Below are 17,500 nucleotides of genomic sequence, written 5' to 3'. Positions count from 1 at the left end.
GGAGGGATCGCGGCGGCTGATCGACGAGCACACGCAGCTGAAGAAGAAGGTGATGAAGGCCCCCGTGGACGAGCTGGACCGCGAGGGCCAGCGGCTGCTGCAGTGCATCCGCTCCAGCGACGGCTTCTCGGGGCGCAACTGCATCTCGGGCAGCGCCGACTTCCAGAGCGTGGTGCCCAAGATCGCCAGCCTGCTGGACAAGCTGCACTCCACGCGCCAGCACCTGCACCAGATGTGGCACGTGCGCAAGCTCAAGCTGGACCAGTGCTTCCAGCTGCGCCTGTTCGAGCAGGACGCCGAGAAGGTTGGTGTAAGACGACAGACATGCAATGGCTGTGAAGGAGTGACAACAGTTGTGAATGGGCTGGGCTGATTTATGATGAGGTTTTCTTCTCCTCAGCTTATGTGAGATAAAATGGTCGGTGAGACCCTTGATACCCTGCATATACGCAGAGTAAATAAGAAAAACTTGTGTCGGTTAGTGACTTCCTGAGAATACATATACTAGATTGCTTTGCACTCTGATAGCCATCATGTCGATAGATACTTGGAGAAAAGAAAGCAGCCTCTCGGCCTCTCCAGGGCTTTGTAATCAGCCACAAGAGTTTCAACACAGTCCAGCAGTATCGACCAATCAGGAATCTTCCAAAGAGCATTCCTGCCTTCCATTCATTTCCTGTATGCACCACACATTGAAGGGAAGGGTTTGTTTCTACGATGGCTAAATCTGGTGGAAATTAACAAGAAACGCTAACAGCTGTACAACTTGCAGCATTGATGGTAATAATTGTGATATAAATATATATATATATATATATAAATGCAAGTCAAATACAAACAAAGGCAAGTGAAGTGATGGAAACTGAATATGTGTGTACCACCCTCCTACTTTCCACTCAGTTCATGACGTACAGAGAGTACATTGTACAGTGGTTGAAAAAAAAACAAAATTTTTCCATCCCTCTCCGTCTTTGAGAAGAGTACACAGCAACCATCAATCTGAATGTTGCTGGACAGACAGGGATGGTTGGAAGCGTTCGGGGTCTGGATGGGCCCAGCTGTGTTGAGGGATAACATTGGCCTTTCAGCTGCAGTCAACTAGTGTGGTAAACAAACTATTGTCAAACTTTTTTGGGGGTATTCATTCTCATTTTTTTTAAAAACCTTGTCCCTTGTGTGTAAATATTTACGCAAGGCACACGCCTCGATGTCCTCGGCTCAACGTCGAATAACAAACATGGGCTGACAGGAATTTGTGTGGTGAGCTCGGTTTGCGTGTAGGGTTCAGCCGTCGACTTTATATTTCGGCTGGCTGGCTTGTCATTTTGAGAAATCATCATCCAGTAATGTTCGCTTGTTTAGATAAGCAGCAGGCATCCATTTTTGAAATGTGCACAGAATAACACACAGCCTGTGGGATGCTGCGGAGTGATGACAGCAAAATGTGAATCTCACCACTAATAGCCTTGGCACTCAAGGTGAGGAGACACTCATGCATTACTGGGCCTTGAGAGACGAGGGGGAAACCGTCCAATGGCCTCAAACTAATCAAAACCGTTATTTCAATTGGCCAGTGTCTTAATTTCTAACCATGGAGTGTGACGTGACCAGCAGCAGGCCTGTAGCGTAGAGTAGCGGGGTGTTTGCTATTCTGAGACAGTGATGGAGCGCTCGTTCAGCCCCGGATCAACACTAGGCTTTTTTCCCCTTATTTAACCCAGAATGATGAACTGGAGGGACAATGGCCCCTGGATTATACACTGAGAGGCTCATTTAGATAAGTGCACTCTCTTCCCCTAATTGCAGTGTTTTCCCATGGTGCCTTTGATTAGGACAGGCCCACATAATGATTCATTCTCTCTGGTGCAGCAGCCAATCAAGGCCACCCTGCCGCCTGTGTGTGGGTGCACTGGTCCCCCTTGGGGGAGATGGTTTTGTCACACCGTGACTAATAGCACCGATCAATGCATTACACAATCAGCTGCCCAGGCCACCTCCCCAGACTTATTGCCATTAGAGGCTGTTGCCATGGCTTGGAGAAATGTCGTCTGGGCCGCCATTGTGAGCTACTTCCAGCGTTCCCACCATGCTGTCTTGCTTCGGAGGCGAGATTAGGATCGCTGTTTTACGCGGATGCACTGTAGAAGAACCATTGAAGTTGAAATGGTTCAAAAAGGATGTGTCCTCGTTTTCACTGTCGTAAAATGAGGTGCTTTCCCTGAGACTCCAGTAAAGCCAGCTCATATGCACAAGGATCCAGATCAAAGACAGTAATAACCGTCTGCAGGGCCCCTCATTTCTCTCTCATTCACTCTCTCATCTCTCCCCACTCCATCTCTCTGTCTCTCCCCCCCCCCTCTCTCTCTCTTTCTCTGTCCACATGTGCTATGACCTCATGTCGACTACCCGGCCCTGTGATTAGTGCCTATATTCATCTCACTCTGGGCCCCTGGGCTGATAAGTTTTCCTGACGGGCTGTGGTGTCCAAGCAGCCATACTCTTTTTTTTTCTTTTTCTTCTGGAGCATTGTTGAGTTACTCCAGTGTTTATTTTGAACGAAGTCGGACGACACCAGGGAACTCTGCTGACTCCCAAACAGATCTTGAGATGTGATGGTCATCCCTCCAGACAGGAATGTTTGGTCTGGCACACGACTGAAATCAAAAGGCCGAGTGTAAGATTCCCAGACCAAACTACAGCTTTTCATCAGTAATGCAGAGTGCGGAAAAATCGACTTGCAGCTTGGACTTGCCTGTGCTGGCCTGTCCTTCCTCCTCTATCAATTACCATTTAAACTTGAAATAGATGAAAGGCTTGTAATCTAATGAAATGATAATGATCAGACATTTTATGATGCTTCAAGGATTATTTGGTTTGATTTGAATTTGACAGTCATTTTCTCTACCAACATTCCTAATGCTCCTGAAATGAGAATGAGAGGTGTTTCCTCTCGAACTCTAGTTAATTTGCTATTTGTTGTCTCTGTATCGATTCACTCTCCAGTTAATCAAATCTAAAACCAAATTAAACACGGATAGCGCTGTCTTACAGCCGTTCCATTCTGCCAAGTGTGAAATTTGCTGTTACAACTGGATGGAAGTAGATTGCAGTCTCGGTTTTAATTGAATTTGCCCAAATATTCAATTTAGGCTAATTATCTCATCAAAACACTCTTTAATCTTATCTCATTAGTTTCTGAAAACACATTCTGCGTTTTATCTTTCGTACAACAGGAACACACCTTTCACAACCTAAGGGGTCTTTGTGTTTGATGGCCAATGACGTAATGCGTGTTTAAGAACACGTTTGATTAATCTATGCTAGCCTCTCCGGACCATGGTCAAAGACTCCTAGGAGAAATAGATTACATATTACTGAGCAATCCCTCTGCTTTTCCCCCTGAATAGAATTTGACGACATCATTGATGTTGATCCACCTCCAATATATATAGAAACGCAAGCCAAGTGACTTCACTTCCTTAATATAAACCTTCCCTCTACAAAACGAGTGAGAGCGGTGGAGAGTGTTTTTTTTTTTTTTAATGATATCCCCTACAGAAATAAGTGTAATGATAACACACTTCCCCCGGTGCTGTGTTCGTGCGCTTTTCTTTTCCAGATGTTTGACTGGATCAGTCACAACAAGGAGCTGTTCCTCCAGAGCCACACGGAGATCGGACTGAGCTACCAGCACGCCATGGACCTGCAGACCCAACACAATCACTTCGCCATGAACTCCATGGTGAGTCTCTCTCTCTCTCTCTCTTTCTCTGGCGGAGGAGGAGGGGGAGGTTGTCCAAACGCAGACTCAACTCAATTACCAGTGGGGTCAGGGGGGCTGGGTGCTGCACCTGAGCACCTTCATTTATCAATTCCGAGAAATTGATCTGTGCAGGAATGGAAACGGGTCTCAAAAAAGTCCTCAGAGTGACACTTCTCCTCTGAATCTCTGGCATGATGGCTGGGGGCAAGAGTGCATGTGTACATGTGTGTGTGTTTGTGTGTGCCTGTGTGTGCATGTGCGTGCATGTCTCTCTGTGTGTGAGGCCTGTGGCTATTTATGTGTTTGTGTCATGTGGTTATTTTTATTATCTATGAAAGATGGATGACAATGCACATGAAGCGTATTTTATGCTTTTAAGCATATTTTACATTTTGGTATGTATTTGTGTATGCATATGTACTGCATATCTACTGTGTATGTACATGTATATGTGCCACATGAGCATAGAAATGTTTCTCAGCCTCAGTGTGAGTATGTGTGTGATTAGCAGAGGGCTTTGTGCTGCGCCGGGCTCTGTGGTGTGGTGTGGTGTGGGGAGTAGTGGTATCAGCAGGCCTTCTGCCACCCGTCTGTGCTGCTCTCCTCTGAAGAGAACACAGCTTGCCTCCACCAGCCTGTTGCCACGGCGCAGTCATCACACAAACAGCTACACCACCAATCAACCCCCCCAACCCCCCCTCTCTGAAAAATACATCAAACTATCAGCACTGAGGAACCGCTGTGAGAACCTTGAGTCATGGCTCAGCATCAACAACAGCACAGATTCTACACACTGTCTCACTGTCTCACTCTCGTCTCATTTCCAACTCCTTGGCTCAGGTCTGTTCTGCGCCCGGGGCACTTAATTAAGCCCCTGGTTTAAATGAACCTCTTATTAGCGTTTTAAGGCATCATTAGAGGGCTGTAATCAGGTTACCGATAAATAAACACCGCTGCTACATGCCGAGGAGAGGCTGTGAAATGAACAGAGCGAACTCTCTGAGCGGCCATGAGACATGCCTTGATGATGGATGGGCGGCTGTGAGAGGAGCCAGATGGCAGCAGGGAGCATGTGAATCCATGTGTGTGTGTGTGTGTGTGTGTGTGTGTGTGTGTGTCTGTGTGTCTGTGTGTGTGTTTGTCTGTGTGTTTGTGTGTGTGGGAGTGTGAAAGACATCAGCGCTTGTCTGCCAGGGAGTGATGGTGGGATTTTGTCATGCTTGTTGTCCTTTACCGTGTCTACTGCTCGCCTCACACCGGCTCACGTGTCATAAGTATTTGGCATTTAGTGTTGTGTGCAATGGTGGGACTCTAGAGCCACGATAGAGCCATCAGGGGGAGCTCACAGAGGGGATCTGGCACAGACACTATAACGCCGGATTCAGGTTTATCTTATTCATTCCCATGAAGCATACTATTAGGTAGAATTAACCTCTCCACAGCCATGTCCTCAAAAGGTTTAACTTCTGATATTTAAATGTGCGCAAATAGACGGCAGTTCGTGTTTTTCATTCATCCCAGTTTAGCATACATAGGGAAGGGATAAACCTAAATATAAATTAATTTTGAAAAAAAAAGAAAAAAAACGACATCCTGTGTAAAGCGTTTATCCTGTACTTACCTGATGCCCCACAGAACGCCTATGTGAACATAAACCGCATCATGTCGGTGGCCTCGCGGCTGTCGGAGGCCGGCCACTACGCCTCGCAGCAGATCAAGCAGATCTCGGCGCAGCTGGACCAGGAGTGGAAGGGCTTCGCCGCAGCGCTGGATGAGCGGAGCACCATACTGGCCATGTCGGCCGTATTCCACCAAAAATCGGAACAGGTACCAAAGGCACAACCTCCCCCCCCCCCACCCCCCGGGTCAGTCTCTCATAGTCTAATGCTACAGAGTTTCATTCAATCTTTCTGACGAATATGCTTAGACAGTTGTAGCACTCCATAGTCCTGTAAAGAAGCTCTAAAGTAGTGTTTGGTTTAAATGTTTGCAGGCCAATATAGGATTTCACTTACTTACACTAGTGTTTAACCACCGGTGAATGTAAAAATGTAGTGTGGTCATGTAGTGCACTGGGGCCGGACGGCTGGGAACACAGCCTGCATCCTGGGTACAGGAGATCGTAAAGCCCTGGCGGCCCGAACAAAACCCCCAGATTGTCAGAAAGCACTCAAGCACTTATCCACCGCCGCCGCTGCTGCTGTGGCCCCCCTGCGAGGCGCAGGGCGGCCGTCACGTCTGGCTCTGACTGTGAATGCGTCTGCTGGCCCTCTTCCAGTTCCTGTCGGGCGTGGATGCCTGGTGCAAGATCTGCAGCGAGGGAGGCCTGCCGTCGGGGATGCAGGACCTGGAGCTGGCCATCCACCACCACCAGACGCTCTACGAGCAAGTGACCCAGGCCTACACCGAGGTGAGCCAGCCAGCGCCGCGCCGTCCCCACTGACAAGAGTTCACGCTCAGTCTAAACACAAACAACTAGCATCCAGACAGAGCCTAGGAAAAGAGTCAAAATAAAAATGTAGGGTGTGGGGAATCATAAATAGAAACTAAGACAGGAGTTGTGTAAACACCAGTCCAGTTGCTAATGTGCTGTAAACAAAGCCCTAATCAAGACGGTACGTTTGTTTGTCCAACGCAGGGTGGTGACATAGCGTGCAGTTCTCTCCTTTTTCACTCGGCCTTCTTGCTCCAGAATTATTTTTCAGGAATGAGTTTTTGGGGGATGTGGTTTGTGAAAAGAAAATATTTAGGCATGGAAATGTGCTGCCTCATATTCTCCAAAATTCCATTTTAGGACAAGATGCAAACAAGAGATAAAGGGGCTAGCATCAGGAGGCGGTGACACACGCTATTCACCACAGATCTGTTATAAAAAGAGCCGTGTTTTCATAGTGTCTAAGTCAAATGTCTCTGCTTCATAAAAAGTGCCCTTTTCTTGTTGGATTTAAATCACACAGACGACACCCTATGGGGTTCACAGTCTGTAATATGTTCACCGCTAGCCTTTAGCAAAGGATTTTATCTGCTGGGAACAGGATTGTAAGTCATGAAAGGTTTGCTCAGGGTACCTTTCAGTAAATGCCAGAAGTCTTACTCAAATGTTGTCCTGGGTTGCCTTTTGCAAGCAGCATACTTAGAACAAAAAAGTGCCCATAAGTACTTTTGGTTGAGATAAATGGAGGGCTGGTTAAGCAATGTTTGTCCTCATTGTGCCGCGGATAAAGAAAAGCAAACATTCCTGAGACGACCATCATATTACAATTTGCCTCAGGAATATGATTACAGGTTGAACAAACCTAATTTAGACAGCAGGACTCAGAACAGATTGGGGTGAGGGGAATGAAACGCTTTATTTGCAGAGACCGAGGAGCTCAGACTCAACATCTCATTGTGACTCTGTCTCTTTGCTTACATTTTCTAAAAGTGTGATTTTAGCTACTAGTGACTCAAATGATGCAGTGTCATACATAACATGAACAGGGATGCCCAGTATATCCTAAGGTGTGCTTGATTATTCTCATCCCAAACCCATCTCCGATGCTGTCTCCAGGTCAGTCAGGACGGCAAGGCCTTGCTGGATGTCCTCCAGCGGCCTCTGAGTCCAGGGGACACTGAGTCTCTGACGGCCACTGCCAATTACTCCAAGGCGGTGCACTGCATCCTGGACGTGGTGCACGAGGTCCTGCACCACCAGAGGCGGCTGGAGAGCCTCTGGCAGCACAGGAAGGTCCGGCTGCATCAGCGGCTCCAGCTCTGCGTCTTCCAGCAGGACGTTCAGCAGGTAAGCAATTACCGGGATTATGCCAGGGATATGGTTCAATATAAACATGAGACAATAGACGTGATTCTAAAAGATAAAAATCTGATTTCTTTGGGTGGCAAAACCTTCACAAAACATTAGCTCTATGTCAAATACAGGTGAGATGTGTTGTCCTGCACTGGTCTCAGAGTGTGTGTTAGCACCAGCCAGTAGTTCATGCTTTAAGGTTTAGGCCTCCACTGACCTCTGCTACAGATGCACGGCAGCTATAGCTATATATCTGCAGTCTAAAGGAAATTCAGTTTTGTAGTTCTATCCTATGTGAATCACAGACAAGTGTGGAGTGCACGTGTGCTATCTATGTTGAGTCATGCTAGTGGCACAGCCACTGGTATCTCGAACTCAGCTCCCTAAACATGGTACAGCGACATCCAGCTAAGTCTTGGGGGCCTCACACAGGAATGTCTGCGATAACGGCACTTGTACTCAGGACTGCTCTTAGCAGGTAGAGTTTTATGGGGATTTGAAGTTGCTGTGTGGGCTTACAGCCTCTGGGAGTGGAGTAGTATGTATCCGTTTAAATATGGTCAAGTTCTTTCGTCGACGGACAGCTATTTATTTCTCCAGCATCATGTAGCTTGTTTGGTTTTATGCTAATTTCCTGTTATACATCCATAATTTAAGGAAATGAGTGTTGACAGAGGAGATTTGTCAACAGATGACTATAAATTGAGGGTTGTCTACTTTTTTTACACAGAATATTTTTTTTCCCCGCTCTAATATTGGAAATATGCCCGGCGAGTACAGTTAATATCCCTTGCATTAGGACCTGTTTTTCTGAAATTCCAAGCTGTAGGGCTGGATTTCACCCCAAAGACAAGAGAGGTTTATCAGCCGAGCACTGCAGAGAGCCTGATTCAGCTCTAATTCCACAGCAGAACCGGCCAAGCCCGCGGGCCAAATCAAGATCTGAACCCGGGCCAAAGTGGCCCAGCGCGGGGGGAAGCGCTGGAGACACTGGAGCTCTGTTGACTCGGGCTTCACTTTTACATTTTTGACCTCATGAATAATTAATGCGCGCCATTCTTCAATATTTTACTACCAGGGCAATGACCTGAAAAAAGTAACGCACAGTAATCTCAGACTTCCCTTTATGGAAGCTTAAAAAGTATGTGTGTGGTGTGTGTGTGTGTGTGTTTGAACATATGTACTGTGTGTGGTCATGGGCGTGCGTGTGACGTAATGCAATCACATGACTGACCCGTCCCCTGTCCTCTCTCTCCCTTCATATATATTCGGGTGGGTCCCTCTCCTCTCCTCTCTGATGTCCTGCACCCACTACGCCCCCATCTCTTCCCTCACTCACTACTCCTCCATCACCTCTCTATCACTCCCTCCTCACCTCCTCACCTCCTCCCGTCCTCCACCTCCCCCATCACCCCCAACCCCCCCCCCCCCTCCTAAGCTCCATCTGTGAAGTCCTGACCGTATCTAACCATCGTCTGAGGCCCCTGAGCTCCAGTCCCTGCCCTGCTGGAGATAAGCGCCCTGCTGTCTGCCAGGCCTCTCTGTGAGGCCGGGTCACACACCTTCCTCCAACACGCCACCCCATCGCTGGGTCGCCCAGGCAGATAAGCACAGTGTAATGTGCACTGCCACTTTCTTACTTACAGCATGTTTGATGGTTAATTTGCTGGAACCCTCGCTTTTGATGATTTAACGCACATAATTCCCTCACGCTAATGCGCTGTTTCGCTCTCGTTGGTGAAGACACCACACAAACGTCGCGTCTCAGTGTTATTTTTACCTTATTTGGTACCATAGCTTCAAGGAATTCCCTTTAAATACTATTAAAATTACTGTGATATTTGAAAAAAAAATATCTCAGTCTCCCACTACTTTCGAGAGCACAACCTGAAGTGGACTATTAAACAAGGTGGAGGAAAACATGCCAAGTTGTTTACTTGAGCAAACAAGACCTCCCAGAAACAAGCATGGTACTGGATGGTCTGTGAATGGTTACGCTGTAATCTGTGTGTGATTGGAGCGATGGGAGACTCGATGGGGAAAAAAGCACATGATGAGTTGTGGCCTTTGTGTGTTTATGTTTGTGTTTGTATGTGTGTGTGTATATGTGCGTGTGTGTTTATGTGTGTGTGTGTGTGTGTGTGTGTGTGTGTGTGTGTGTGTGTGTGTGTGTGTTTGTTTGTATGTATGTATGTGTGTGTATCTGTGCATTTGCGCGTGATGCCTAGTTGCTGGGCTTGATCCATAACTGTAGGTCAATGTTGAACGCAAGTGTGATTAATGCATTTTACCATCACAGTGTGTGTGTATTTGTGTGTGTGTGTGTGTGTGTGTGTGTGTGTGTGTGTGTGTGTGTGTGTGTGTGTGTGTGTGTTTAAAACACACAGAAAAGGGCGTGATGTGTTTTTGTTCTCGGCCTATGCATGTGCATTCCCATCCTCCGTCTGATGTATTGGGTCAACAATCTGAAACACTCCCTGCACTCTGTACAACAAAAGAGAAAATTGAATCATCTTTCTTTCTGTCATGGAAAGAAAAACCACTTTGATCATTGCACTGGCCATGGGGTGGTCCCCCCCCCCACCCCCACCCCCACACCCCCATCTCATATGCAGTCACAGAGTCTCGGTCTGTGCTGAAAGACTGCATGCCTCCTCGCTGTGCACAAACCCAGTCTGTCTCAGCACTCTGCCAGTCCCCTGCTCAGCTGCAGGCACCGCTCCCCTGAACTGAGCTAGGCTTGTTAGCGGCACGCTAATTACACAGAGCTGCTCACACAGGAGGTCCCATGCTGTGGGCCCTGGGGGATGCCACCTTAAGCTGCCTTCAGATAAACCCCTCTTGTCAGGTATAGCTCTCTCTGCATTAGGAAGGGACGCCAGCCTGTCGGTTGACTGTGCTGCTGTTGTGCTGATGTGATGAAAAGATATCTGATGCTGAAAACTGCTTGACGGTGCTGTTTCCCTGTGGAGTATCGTAATTACTGCTTAGAGGAGGGTTGTGCCATAAAAGATCCAATAAAAGCTGTTAAACTTAAAAATAAAAAATAGCCTGATCCATCATCACAGCGGCTATTTATAGGATAGCAAATGAGAGAGGACTTTGTGCCATTACCTTTATCCAAGGGACCTTGTGCGGCCCTGTGGAGCCATCCATGCCCTTTCACAGTGTGGGCTGGGCTTGGAGTGGGGACCAAAGGCTTTGCCTCCCTGCTTCCCCTGTATTTCCTTTGTACCTCTCTCCCTCCCTTCCTTTCTCTCTCTCTCTGTCTCTCTTTCTATCTTTCTGTTGGGGGGAGTGGGGGGCTGATCTGTTTTACAGGTAAAGGCTGAGGACACAGCTCTGTTCTGGGCGCGCTGTGAGGCTTGGCTCAGGGAGGCGAGCGGGAGAGTGAGGCCTCCACGCGGGTCAGCACGAGGGGTTATCAGCTGAGCACATGAGTGAGCTCAGGCTCCAGCCCCCGGGAGCTGGAGCAACACACAGAAAACACATCCCTCTCTCTCTCTCTCTCTCTCTCTCTCTCTCTCTCTCTCTCACACTCTCTTTCTCTCTCTCTCTCTCTCTCTATCTCTCTCTCACACACACACTCTCTCTCTCTCTCACACACTCACTTTCTCTCTCCCTTCCTTTCTCTATTTCTACCTCTCCCGCTCCCTCCATCTCTCACTCTCTCTCTCTCTCACACTCTCTCTCTCTCTCACACTCTCTTTGTCTCTCTCTGGGGATTCCACTGGGCGATAGAGTGTGTCAGAGAAGAATTGTGCGAGAGATGCATACTGTAGGGGGGAAAAAATCCTTCTTCTTCAAGGTCATTATCAAGTGCAGCCAAATATGGGAGGAACTGGCAGAGAGGGAACGGCTCGCTCTTCCACCCCCCCTTTTGTTTAAAAAAAAACACTGGAGTAGCCATCATCCTTCTTGGCATGTTGCTGGGATGCAGTTAAAAACAAATTACGCCATGCCTGCAGAATGCAGAGAGTTTCATTGTGGCCATGCCGAAAGGTGAGACCGAAGCACAGACTCTGGTTTTATATTAGTCTAGTGAGTGTGTTAAAATCGGCCCCTTTAAGTAAGTGGGTCTACACTTCATTTTAGCGACGTCTGTGTCTCGCGTGCGCGCCTGAGCGAAAGGCTTCCGTGCTCTTATAAAAGTATATTTAGAAGAAAAAAATGAGGAGTTATTTTCTCTTCTCCCTGTAAACACAGGAACAGAAGGAAACCCACACAGCATCGCCTGCAAAAGTCAAAGAGCTATCAGACACCATAAACAAGGGAGTGTGACTGTGGGAGAGAATAAAAGTAGGAAAGGGAGAGAGAGAGAGAGAGAGAGAGAGAGAGAAAGAAAAAACGTTTTCCTGGCTTCTCCCCGTAAATTGTTTAGATGCCTCCTTGGGGGGTTTGGAGTCTGTTTGTGTACCTTATGACAATCAACAGATTTGGAGCGGGATTGCATTCAATGCGCGGCTCTCACTCACACACAAGCATCTGCTCTCCCATAGGCACCAGGCATAATCAAGCCAAGGAATGTTTTTCTTCTTTCATTTCCAGCCTTTGTCTCTTCTCAGTGTATTGTTTCTCTGTTGGGTGTGTTCTGCTCCTCTGACAGTTGCATGTCATTGCCTCAGCGTTGTGCTGCGGAGGTGAAGTGTAATGGGGATGGGAAGGAAGAGATCAATGACTCATGGCACTCAGGGGCAGTTCATCAGCAGGTGCTGGATCAGGGGGAGGTACAGTATGAATGTGGATGGTCCGGTGGGGGCAGTTATCTTCACTCAGCAGGAATCCACACTCCAGTTCTATTTCCAGAGTCCTGGCCATGCTCGTGTGCTCGTGTGAGCGGCGGCGGCCCACTTTTAGAGCACTATTTCCGTGGATGCTCTAATCAGCGGAGGGAAAACAAGCCACATCTACGCACGCACTAACGCTGCTTAATAAACATTCCTCTTTCCCCACATGGGACCTTTTTCCTCCTCACGTATACACACATGCACAGACACATAAACACACACAAATACACAAACACAGACAAACTCTCTCTCTCTCTCTCTCTCTCTCTCTCTCTCTCTCTCGCTCTCCTAGTTTAGTTTAGTTCAGTTCAAATGAGCTTTATTTGTATTCAATTCGATTCAATTCAATTTCATTTATATAGCTCCAAATCCATGAATTTGTCTCAAGGCACTTTACAGAGCCCAGGGCCTGACCCCCCCTGGAGCAAGCACAATGGCAATATGGGTAAGGAAAAACAGGAAGATTCCCTGAGCAGATCCGCTCATAAGGATGGGGGGGGGGGGGGGGGGGGTGGGCTGGCATACGATGGTATATACATGATTTTGTAGAACAGTGTAGTGGGTACATAGTGTGCTCGTAAGGTTACAATTACAAGGGTAAGTAGGGCAGTGAAACAGAAAACTATGTTGATGGTTGCAATTATTTCCATTGAGGGGTAAATAGGCTAGCACAGAGTATGAAGATGTACCTTGAGCGGGTTAGATTTAAGGCAGACAGACAGTGTGGTGGGGATGGGTAGGTGTTGGCAAAGGGTTTCTGCAAGTAGATCAGGTGGAGAGACTGCAGCAGTGTCCCAGAGCAGAAACAGTCTGGACTAGTAGGGGAAGTGAGTGGGCAGAGCTCAGCTGCCTAATATGTGTATAAGTACTTAATGGTTATGGTGATGAGGAACAATGTTTTCACAGCCATTGGCATTAGCGGGCAAAGGTCACACAAGACAGAGAAAAGAAAGTTGGTTAACAAATAAAGAGATGGATGTATGTACACAGTTATAGTAGGTCATATGACCACTTTATCAGTATTAATGCCTTAGCATAATATGATGTAGAAGGAGATGAAGAGGGAGAGGGAGAGGCTGCCCGGCATGGCGTGTGGGAATTCTGTTTATGTTTAGTTTTGTTGAGTTATGTTGAGTTATGGTTGGCTGACATGGGGCATGAGAACTTTAGTCATACAAGGTTAGCAAGGGTGGCAGGATACAACAACAGTGCACAACTGGCTAGCAACAGCCACAACACACGCAGCACGCTGTACCTGGGATCCGCTAACAGGTGCATTTGTACGACCATAACAATATCACAGTATTGCAGTATACTTTGTGTTGACAAGACAGGCATGTCTTCTGAAAGGACAAATAAGCTCTCTGTCTGTTCCTGGTTATTAAACAGTAACACAGGGAAATGAGCTCATTAAAGTGGGCGAGCCTCAAAATCATAGCAGAGGCTTTAGATCCAGCAGCCGCAGAGAGATGGTGGCAGTCGTGTCACCAGGCAGGAAACAGGCCCTGCCAAAGTCCGTTTATTTATCCCCGGACCATCGCACACACAAAAAAAACACCCACACAGATGATCTCATCATCGGAGCTCTCTCCTCCCCTTCATTTGCCAGACCTCCTGGGCAATTTGGACTTGGTATTCCAGACATGTGCAGCATGCCACGGCCTCAATCTGAATTCCAGGAATCTTTTATTGAAAGAGGAGTGTATGATTTAAAGACCTGATTGAAGGTTTAATTTCAGACTGGCGGCTCCCTAAAGATTCCTCACGCTGAGTGAAGGCTAATGGAGGAGATTTGTTGAAGTCACAGAGGTGGGGCTACTGTTGTGCAGCCCCAGATGAAAGTGCTTTATCACTGGGGCTGGAGCTTGGAAGCCCAGGCCAGACTATAATTCTCTCATTGCTTGTCGGAGGTGAACTGCACACTCGATGTGTTGTGACAGAGTGACACTGATGACAGATCCCTGCAGCATTGTCAGGGTGAGAAAAAGAAGTCTCTTAGTGTACGTGTGTGTGTGTGTGTATATAGTATGTGCGTGTGTCTCCGTATGACTCTGGCTGTCACTGATTTTCAGCAGCTGTGAGAGATTTTAGGTGTCAACGTCAGTTCATATACTGCTGTTTAACACTGTGTGTGTGTGTGTGTGTGTGTGTGTGTGTGTGCTTGTGTGTGTGTGTGTGTGTGTGTGTGTGTATGTTTGTGTGTGTGTGTGTGTGTGTGTGTGTGTGTGTGTGTGTGTGTGTGTCTTTGCTGTGTGCCTTCCCCTCAGGTGTTGGACTGGATTGAGAACCATGGCGAGGCCTTCCTCAGTAAACACATCGGTGTGGGCAAGTCTCTCCATCGCGCACGGGCACTGCAGAAACGCCATGACGACTTTGAGGAGGTGGCACAGGTACAGTAGCGACATTAGAAATCTGATATATGTAAATGTTCTTCATAAACAAACATGAGAGACCCAATCACCCTGAGACTTACCCTGTCAGATACCACAGCAAGGTGTGAAAGATAGTTAGAAAATATCCCTCGCCTATAATTGGGAGTCTGGCATGAACATGTTTAGTCATCCTCTCTAGGTATAATTTCCCAAAACTTCAGAATGTGAGTGCTGCCTTTGTGAGAATGCGTTCAAAATCTGGTAAAAATGTCTGCAACCCTCTTTCTCGCCTCCCTGTACTTTCCCTCAGAAACTGTTTATTTTAGCTACCTTGAGAAGGTCTCAGATCTGTCATCGACTCTAACAAGCTGTAGAGAGACAGGTTGCGTCGTGTGGTAATAGGTGTAGGCGTGCTCCGCTGCGCTGCGCGAGTGATGTTTGTGTGTGATAAAAAAAACTCTGCCGTGCGATGAGGTTTTTTGAGCTGCAGCTAATATCTGTCAAGGCAACAAACGGAGCCACTGAACTGCACAGCGCCAGGGTAAAGGCCTTTCAGCTTGTGCTGGCTTTGTCAGGCTCTGTTGTTTCTCCACAGTTAATCATGGGTCTATTGTGTTTTTTTTACACTCCTCCACTGCTCGTGTTTGTATCAGACGGTGTTCACAGATGGCTGACTTTTATGACAGCAGATACGGCTGTTGTTTGGTGTGAGCGTAAATGAAACATACCAAAATGCCAGTTTTACTGTTCATTATAGTTGCTTGTAAGCAATAACTAGGTGATAGAAATGAGTGTATGAGTGCGAACATTTCCAAAAGAGCAGTTGCTGAATGCCAGGACGCGGGCTTAAAACTTTTCATTTTCACCGGCGGGGTTTTATGGCATTTGGCAGAACCGTCTCGTTCTTTTGCAGCAAATTGTTGCTGCGTTCCGCAAGAGTATTAAAGGAAAGCCCAAACAAATGAGACCCTGTTCAGAAACAAGAACATGGTCTCCTCTGGAAAGACACTTATGTCTGCAGTGTCTGTCAGGGACATGGCTGCTGTAAAATGAAATTTACCATAGAGACGATTGCAGGACCATGTTTTTTAGAAAGTATATACCATGAAAGCATGTTGTTATGTAGTGAAGATCATCTACACGGTGTGTAGAACACAAAGCACTAAAAAATAAGATTAATGCGCCTCTAGCGAAGCATAAGACATTCTGTAGGATTTACTGCTAATAGATAATCCGTAACGTCACTGTCGTAGCTAATGCTTGCATACTGATGCTGCAAGACAGTGTAATCCTGGCATTATAGCCCACTGCAGGTATCCCTGTGATGATGGACTTACCTGATGCGGGTGAGGCTGTGGTGCAGCCACCACTGGAGATGGAGGAGTCTGACAGGAAAGAGCCGGCTCAGCCCCCCCCCAAACACACACACACTCACACACACACATCAGGAGCATAATTCTTCTCTGCTAGATCTCTGCAATGAGGCTTCCCCTTGAGCCTCTTCAGTTCCAATAAATCTGTTTTAATTGACAGGCTTAGCGTCATTTATGTCCAGGAAAGAAAAATGATGCTCAGACACAAACATCAGGAGTTTTGGACCACGTTTGTATCTGTCTCCTTGAGATCTAGTATGGACTGGTGCCGGTATTCTTTGAATTCCCCGACTCTTTTGCCACGGATATATACAATAGATAACCGTCTGCAAAGAGAGAGAGGGAGAGAGAGAAAACATTTCCTGGATTTCCTTCCACTGATCAGCCACTGGGATTCCCTACTTATCACAGCAGTGCACAGAAATCAGCTTGAGGTTAGAACGCACTGCTTCAGAGCATCATTGCATCTTTCTGATATAACACCGCTGGAAAAGCCAAAAACCTCCCCTCAAATAGCTTGAATGACATAAAAGCTGGAGCTTGCTGTGTTCTTAGAGGCCTCCAGCACAATGAGCCCGACCAAACACGCAACGGGGATTTGTTTTGGCGTCGACCGTCTTCAATGGGGAGAGAGGCACAGCTTGTGTTTCTGGCATCTGGCTCGTGAGCCTCCTGCAACTCGTCGGCAGGCCTGAAAAGCGATACGGAGTGAATGGAAGCTGTGGAGGCCAAGGGTGCTGGACGGTGAGGAGGGAAGCTACACAAACAAATACACCTCTCTCCCAAACCGGCTCCAGGAGAACAGGAGCGGCCTGAATGTGGTTATTGATCGCTCCGCACCTAGGGGGAGGAAAGGGGAGGGGAATGGGGGGCGACCGGGGCTCTCCTGTTGGGATGAAAGCTCGGGGTTTAAGGATGGGCTTCCCGGGGTGGATTAGAGCCAGCGTCCTGTGTGGGAGCTTGTGTGTGTGTGTGTGTGTGTGTGTGTGTGTGTGTGTGTGTGTGTGTGTGTGTGTGTGTGTGTGTGTGTTTGTGTGTGTGTGTTGTGTGTGTGTGTGTGTGTGTGTGTGTGTTTGTCTGTGTGTTTGTGTGTGTGGGAGTGTGAAAGACATCAGCGCTCGTCTGCCAGGGAGTGATGGTGGGATCTTGTCATGCTTTGTGGGGGGGTGGTGGTCTGGAGAGCCTGAGCTCTCCTGGATGAACGTGATGGGAGGAGAACTCCATCCAGAACTATCATAGGCCGTCCAATCATTCTCTCTCTCTCTCTCTCTCTCTCCCTCTCTCTCTTTCTCTCTGTCTTTCCACCCTGGTTGACATCCATCAAAGAAAAGGGAGGAGCTGTCTGGTCAACTTGCGCCTCCAATCAATAGCTGTAGGAGGAGCCCAGACTCGATCTCGTCCGTGTGCCCTTCTTCCTC

At 47.5% G+C, this 17,500-nt stretch overlaps 1 protein-coding gene across 2 annotated transcripts in view; it reads left to right on the top strand.

Moving 5' to 3' along the window:
- kalrna (kalirin RhoGEF kinase a) overlaps positions 1 to 17,500 on the top strand; it is a 144,851-nt gene that overhangs the window by 63,670 nt on the left and 63,681 nt on the right. For both annotated transcript variants that reach the window (XM_031557899.2, XM_031557904.2), the window contains exons 6-11: positions 1 to 304; positions 3,620 to 3,742; positions 5,399 to 5,590; positions 6,042 to 6,173; positions 7,314 to 7,544; positions 14,605 to 14,727. The exon at positions 1 to 304 is cut by the window's left edge and continues 35 nt beyond it. In XM_031557899.2, the coding sequence (XP_031413759.1) occupies positions 1 to 304; positions 3,620 to 3,742; positions 5,399 to 5,590; positions 6,042 to 6,173; positions 7,314 to 7,544; positions 14,605 to 14,727 (1,105 nt within the window). The remainder of the gene's footprint in view (positions 305 to 3,619; positions 3,743 to 5,398; positions 5,591 to 6,041; positions 6,174 to 7,313; positions 7,545 to 14,604; positions 14,728 to 17,500) is intronic.

The sequence above is a fragment of the Clupea harengus genome, chromosome 2 (genome assembly GCF_900700415.2).
Source record: "Clupea harengus chromosome 2, Ch_v2.0.2, whole genome shotgun sequence".
Lineage (NCBI taxonomy): Eukaryota > Metazoa > Chordata > Actinopteri > Clupeiformes > Clupeidae > Clupea > Clupea harengus.
This window is presented reverse-complemented; position numbering and strand designations above follow the sequence as displayed.